The 6450-nt window shown below is 45.2% G+C and overlaps 1 protein-coding gene across 1 annotated transcript; it reads right to left on the reverse strand.

Moving 5' to 3' along the window:
• Positions 1-3134: 3134 nt before the first annotated feature.
• LOC311231693 (spindlin-1-like) lies at positions 3135-3881 on the reverse strand (the record flags this gene model as incomplete). Its single annotated transcript, XM_084318321.1, has 1 exon — positions 3135-3881. Exon 1 carries the CDS (start codon positions 3870-3872, stop codon positions 3135-3137), a length of 738 nt encoding a protein of 245 aa, XP_084174447.1. The 5' UTR covers positions 3873-3881.
• Between the last annotated feature and the right edge of the window lie 2569 nt (positions 3882-6450).

The raw sequence follows: 6450 nt of genomic DNA on the forward strand, positions 1-6450 counted from the left end.
TGTATAGCCTGCAAGGCAGAAAAACATAAAATAACACCACATCTTTTTGATCCACTTTTTCTCCCATTTTCTATATTTTCTCCCATCCCAATTTCGTAACATCCAATTCAACCCTCCCCTGTCACGAACGCTGTTTCTTGCCTCCCACAAGCCGGCTGCAATGTGGACTAAGTCATACATAGCACAAGTCCCCTCCGGTACTTGAGGTAACAGCAGTCGCATCTTTTCACCTGCGCAGCTCGATCTCTCAGTGGCGAGGAGTAACGCGTGGGAGGCTCACGCTGCCCCCGACACTTCCTGATTCTACTGCGCAGGCGCACCAACCGACCTGTAGGAGTCGCTGTCCACAACGCCCGATCCCCACCCATCAGTTTCCCACCCCCTAATACGGCCAATGTGTATTAGGACAGACGACCAGCTAAACTGAAAGCAAATGTGGAGCGCTGGGCTCGAACAGGCGAGCTCAGCGTCTCCAGATTTCGTGGCGAGCGCCTTGCCCACTACGCCACGTAGCCGCCCAAAATAACACCACATCTAAAGATAAAGCTTAAATGGTAAACAAAAGTAGTTATATGTAAGGAAAACAAATAAAGATAAACCAAAAAGTAAGTAAATAAAGAGAGAGAGATACAATATTCGTAAAAGCATAGTAAAAAGGGAATTATACACGCAAGCGTAAGTGTAAGGAGTAGTTGAGGTAGATCGTGTAACCAATTATAAGTCCAAACATATTAAAAAGCATAACAAAAGGTGTTTGTAAGAGGTAAGGAAAACAAAAAGAAAAAGTTAATCATATCTAATTCAACTGGTAAGTAAAGTAAAATGATAATTAAATCCTATCCTATTTATCATATCCTATTTAACAAAGCAAGGGAAAACAAAACATATTCAAACAAGGCCAAAAGTTTATCTAAAGGGTAATTTACACCAAAATAGAATGAGAAGCAAAAACATGACAGTCTATTGCAGCACCAGGACAAAATGTTGCAAACAGCAGCCGGATGTAGTCTGTTTTCTGAGGAAAACGCTTTGCGACTGGGGTGCGTCGCTTTCGCGAGAATAGACTTCTCCGCCATGGCTCCGGTGAAAAACAAAGCAACAGCAAAGGTGTCAGGTCATACAGTTCCATGGCAAAAGTCAACGTAGGCATAGCGTGTGGTGCCGAGTGCCACACTTGTGCTTGCTAAAAGCAGGTGTTTGAGATAGTGGTTACAAAACGAATGCATATTGCATTACAATCATTTCACCCTCTTGATAAGTAACTTATCAACAAAGTGAAAATGAATATGCCACCATGCGGTAACAAATTCTCTATCAAAAACCATAATGTAAAACAGACAATTAAAAGCGTAGCCAAACTAAATTAAAACAACATGTAATTCAAGAGGTAAGTAAAATCTGCGCCTAGATCGCAGGGATCAGTGTTTAATACAGGAGTCATCATCAGTGTAAAAATCGAAAGAGCAAAGCAACATTGACAGTTGTGTATCAGTCTAGGAAAAACTGGGTGGAGCCGGGGTTGTCTTCTTCACCCTCTGGTGGGCCTGTCTCTCTGAACGGGCAGGCGAGAGAGAGCGTGTGAATTGCTCAGTGTTTGTTGTTGGAGAGAGAGCAAATTGTTCAGGGTTTGTTACAGTGTTCGTTATCGGAGAGCGAGAGTGAGAGAGAGGGGTGTGTCTTTTTGGGAAAAGGTCAGACATTAGAGCAGCGTACAGCCTAGATGAGGAAATGGGGCGGGGTGTGTGTCAGTAGGTCTGTGTCTCGTGCTTCACGCCTGGCAGGGATGGGCTTAGCAGCCTCTGGGAGGGTCGCTGGCTGTTTCCGTTGCTGGCCCCTCTCTGCAGTGGTTAACATGGGCCCAGGAAGGACTCTCGTGTGGGTTGCGAGTAGAACCCGGAAGGGTGCCACGAAGTCCTCTGGTTGGATAAGGTGTAGGGCAGTACAGTACAGCCACCCTTGATAGACGATCAAAATGTCAGTTGTATATAGCGTCAATAACATGTGATATATGGATGTTGGTCAATCAAATTTAAAGGGTATGTTTTCAGAACAAACATTTGTGGTTCCCTAAGTTCAATGTTAGTTCTGAAAAGTTTAAGTGTGCACAATTTTTAAACAAAAAATAACTAGATTTTGCAGACTTTGAATAGGAGGTGAGGTGTCTGTCTGTGGTCTAACATCTAGTTTCAGAGGCAGGGTGACATACATATAGTTTTCCCGTGTCTTAGAATCTGCGTAACCTGTTCTGAAGAAAGCAGTCTAACCTAGTCTTAAAGTATAACTGTAAAGGCGTAGCTATTTATATTTTCCCCTTTTACATTTTCCATTAGTGTCCACAAATATAGGAAAGAAGATTTAGTGAAAAATAATCTGAAATACTGGCGATTTTTGTATTGTCCCAAAAACAAATTGAAAATACACAAAAATCCCCCTTTTTGGAAAAAGAGTCTAAGCATTTATAGATTGTATTAGTGATATTGCAAAGTAAATACTATGACCTTCATGGATCCTATAATGATTGTGTAACTTGTGTGATACTCTGATACAGAGTCACATTGTAGTCTAAGTGAATGTGTAACGCATTGCCAGACAGCGCCAAAAACAACTCGATTGGAATCTATATAAAAATGTAAATGTAAAATAAAAGGTAACATCTAAAGTCGAATCAAGCATCACATCTAAGGATAAATCAAGCTAAAATAAAGCGCATCTAAAGATAAATCAAACTTAAAGATAAATCAAAAACATCACACACCATGATTGTGTAACTGTATATTTCATTGTAATGTCCGATATACGAGCAGATTGTGTAAGCAGTTTTTCATTGCAGGTTATCAGTGCAAGCGTTCTTCGTTGCACAGAGCTATTTTTGTAAGACATTTTCCAATCATTGTGTCACGTATCAGTTAATAATTATATCTTGCATCAAAGGGCAGGCGGGTGTGTGTGTGTTTACTTCCCTGTTGTTCAATGGAGCCCAGATCTCGGTGCGTCTGTCCTCCATCCCCCTGGTCCCTCACACCGACTGGGCAAACGAAATGTTCTGCAGTCCCCATGAGATCCCTCGTCTTTGGCAGGCCACAGTCTTTGGTTATCAAATCTTTGGTCTCGCAGTCTTTTTCTTGTGGTTACCCTCAGTTGTAGTAGAGAATTCTCCGTCCTTTCCTTTTCCTTCTAGATTGTTCTCTTTGCGTGTTTTGCGTGTGGGAGAGCATTTTTCGGTCAGATAGGGTTTTATGTAAGGTCAGAAGGTCGTAGACGTGGATGTGGTAGTCGTCGTCGAAAATGATGTAATACACGGTGGGCTTGGTGGGGACCTGGTAGATCACCAAGCCGGTCCTTCTCAGGCCGTCGTCCGCGATGTAGTCTACACGCTCCCCTACCAGGCTCTCCGTCTCCTCGCCCGGCTCCCTGTCCTCTGGCAACAGATGTTTGTACTCTGACTCGGGCAGGACGCGGAGGTCTTCGTCCTTGTAGTCGTCCCAGAGCTGGTACATGAAGAGCACTGGGTCCTTCTCGTAGGTGATATAATACCATTGTGTCATGACGGGGGCGTGGGACAGGACCATGCCCCTCCACGCGTTCTTCTCCCCATCCTCTTTCTCGAAGAGGTGGTCCACGGCCCGCCCCACCAGCTCCTCCGCCCCGGGGGGCACCTTGATCTTATTGTTCACGACTTTCTCCGCCAACACCTTCAGGTTGGACACGCGCTCGTCTTTGAACAGCTCGATGCAGTAGACGCAGTCGCGGTTGTCGTACTTGACCATGTAGAGGCAGCTGTTGGCCATGGTGAGGTGCTGCAGAACCGTGCCCTTCCACTTGGTCACGTTGCCTTCCTCCCGCCACATGTGGACGATCCTTAGGCCCAGCATGTTGTCGGGGTCGGGGTTGTTGTGCTTCTTGTGCCGTTTCTTTCTTCATACTTGGTTTTATTTTGGGAAGCTGAAGCATAGCTGGACACAATCGACAAGACACGGAAGATGTTTGCCGGATAGTGCAATGATACAGTCTGTTACAAGAGTATTTATCCACAGTTCTCAAGAGTTCCGCCTCCAGCCTCTCATGCCAACCTGCTGTTTGAATGAATGAATGAATGACCTTTATTTATATAGCACCCTTCACAGCACGAATGCACAGGGTGCTTTACACTACAGCTTAATATAAAAAAACACAATAAAACAAAATCAGAAATAAATGACAACAAACAAACAGTAGTTAAAAACAGTGAAACCAGATAGAAAAAGTAGAATAAAAGAATTTGGATAAAATCAAACTATAGAACAGTGAGGACAAGAAAAGGCGCCTATGCATGATCAAAAGCCTGCCTGAACAAATGTGTTTTTAGTTGTTTTTTAAAAGAGTTTTCAGAGGGGGCAGTTCGCAGGTCCAGGGGGAGAGCGTTCCAGAGCCTTGGTGCTGTCACCTCGAAGGCTCGATCACCCCTTGTTTTTAGCCTGGACCTGGGGATCACCAGGAGGTGCTGATCGGCAGATCTGAGTGAGCGGGTGTTGGTGTAGGGATGGATGAGTTCCGTGATGTAGATAGGGGCCTGACCGTGAAGTGCTCTGAAAGTGAAAGTGAGGACTTTGAAGTGAATTCTATAGTGTACCGGGAGCCAGTGCAGGGATACCAAAATGGGAGTGATTTTTTTGACCTTGTGAGTAGCCTGGCTGCAGCATTTTGGACCATTTGTAGTTTATCTGTGGATGATTTGGTGAGACAGGTGAAAAGTGAGTTGCAGTAGTCAAGCCTAGAGGAAATAAAAGCATGCACGGATAGTTCTAGTTCAGAGTGAGATATGATGGTGCGCAGTTTTGCAATGTTTCTGAGGTGAAAGAAGCAGGTGCGTGTGAGTGTTTTGACATGTTTGTCTAGGTTCATGGCCTGGTCAAAGACAACACCCAGGTTTCTCAGGTGGGGACGTATGTTGTCTTTAAGGGACCCCACTCTTAAGTGGCCACTCTAGCTGCAGTCTTTTCAGCTGCTACGATCAGCACCTCCGTTTTATTTGCATTTAACTGGAGGAAGTTACTCCCCATCCAGCTCTCAATGCCGAGCATGCACTCCTGGAGAAGGCTGAGTTTCTCCAAGTTGTCGGGTTTAAAAAAGCAGAGTAGTTGTATGTCGTCTGCGTAGCAGTGATATTTAATGCCAGTGAATTTATTGATGAGGAGGCCTAGGGGAAGCATATAAATGGCAAAGAGGAGTGGTCCTAGCACCGATCCCTGTGGTACCCCACATGAGAGGGGGGTGGGGTCAGATTTAAAAGGACCCACAGCCACCGAGAACGTTCTCTCCCTCAGATAAGAGGCAAACCAGTTTAGAGCGCTCCCAGAGATGCCCACCCACTCCCTGAGCCTGTCCAAAAGGATGTTGTGGTTGACCGTGTCAAACGCTGTGCTCAGGTCTAACAGGACCAGAACAGAGCATTCACCAGAGTCAGCAGACATCAGGAGATCATTGGATACTCTGAGAAGGGCAGATTCAGTGGAGTGGAGTTTGCGGAAGCCAGATTGGAATTTGTCACAGATGTTATTTTGTGACATGTGGGTGGTGAGCTGGTTGGCTACAACCTTTTCTAACACCATTGATGCAAAGGGCAGCTTGGAGATGGGTCTGAAATTATTATGGATGGTGGGGTCTAGGTTGGGCTTTTTAAGGAGTGGCTGTACGACTGCCTCCTTAAAATAGATTGGGACAGAACCAGAGGCTAGGGATGAGTTTATGATAGTGACTAGACTGGGGCCAACAGAGCAGAAAACTTCCTTAAACATGGATGTAGGAAGGATGTCTAGGGGGCTCGAGGAGGTCTTCATGGAGGTGACTAAGATGGTGAGATCATCCAGAGAGACAGGCGAGAAATCGCTCAGGGATGCTTGAGTGGTGGGATGGAGGGGAAGGGGGGATAGAGAAGGAGTGATGTTTGCCATTATGTTTGCAACCTTGGTGACAAAAAATTGAAGAAAGCGGTTACAGTCCTCATTTGACAGCACTGGTGTAGGGGGGGGGGGGGGCTGACAAGTGTGTTAATGGTTTTAAATAATAGTCTTGGATTGTGCTTGTTGGATGAGATTAAATTACTGAAATAGGTAGCCCTGGCGGACTTTACTGAGTTATTAAACTCAGCCCTCAGCTCTTTGAGGTATAGCCGATGAACTTCTAAATGAGAGGTTTTCCAGCGTCTCTCTGCTCTGCGGCAGTTACGCCTGAGCTCACAGATGTTGTTGTCAAGCCAGGGGGAGGGGTTCACAGGACGAACGCTGCGTGTTGCTAGGGGCGCTACGTCATCTAAAATGGCCGTGCAGTGTGTGTTGAATTTGTTAACCAGACAATCAACGTCATCAACAGAGGACACCAAAACATTTCTATCATAGCTAGCAAGGAAGCTATCTATAGCTGTGCTATTGATAATACGAGAGCTTTTAACACACTTCAATGGAACAAAGTCAT

The sequence above is a fragment of the Notolepis coatsorum genome, assembly GCF_963971535.1.
Source record: "Notolepis coatsorum genome assembly, chromosome: 7".
Classification (NCBI taxonomy): domain Eukaryota; kingdom Metazoa; phylum Chordata; class Actinopteri; order Aulopiformes; family Paralepididae; genus Notolepis; species Notolepis coatsorum.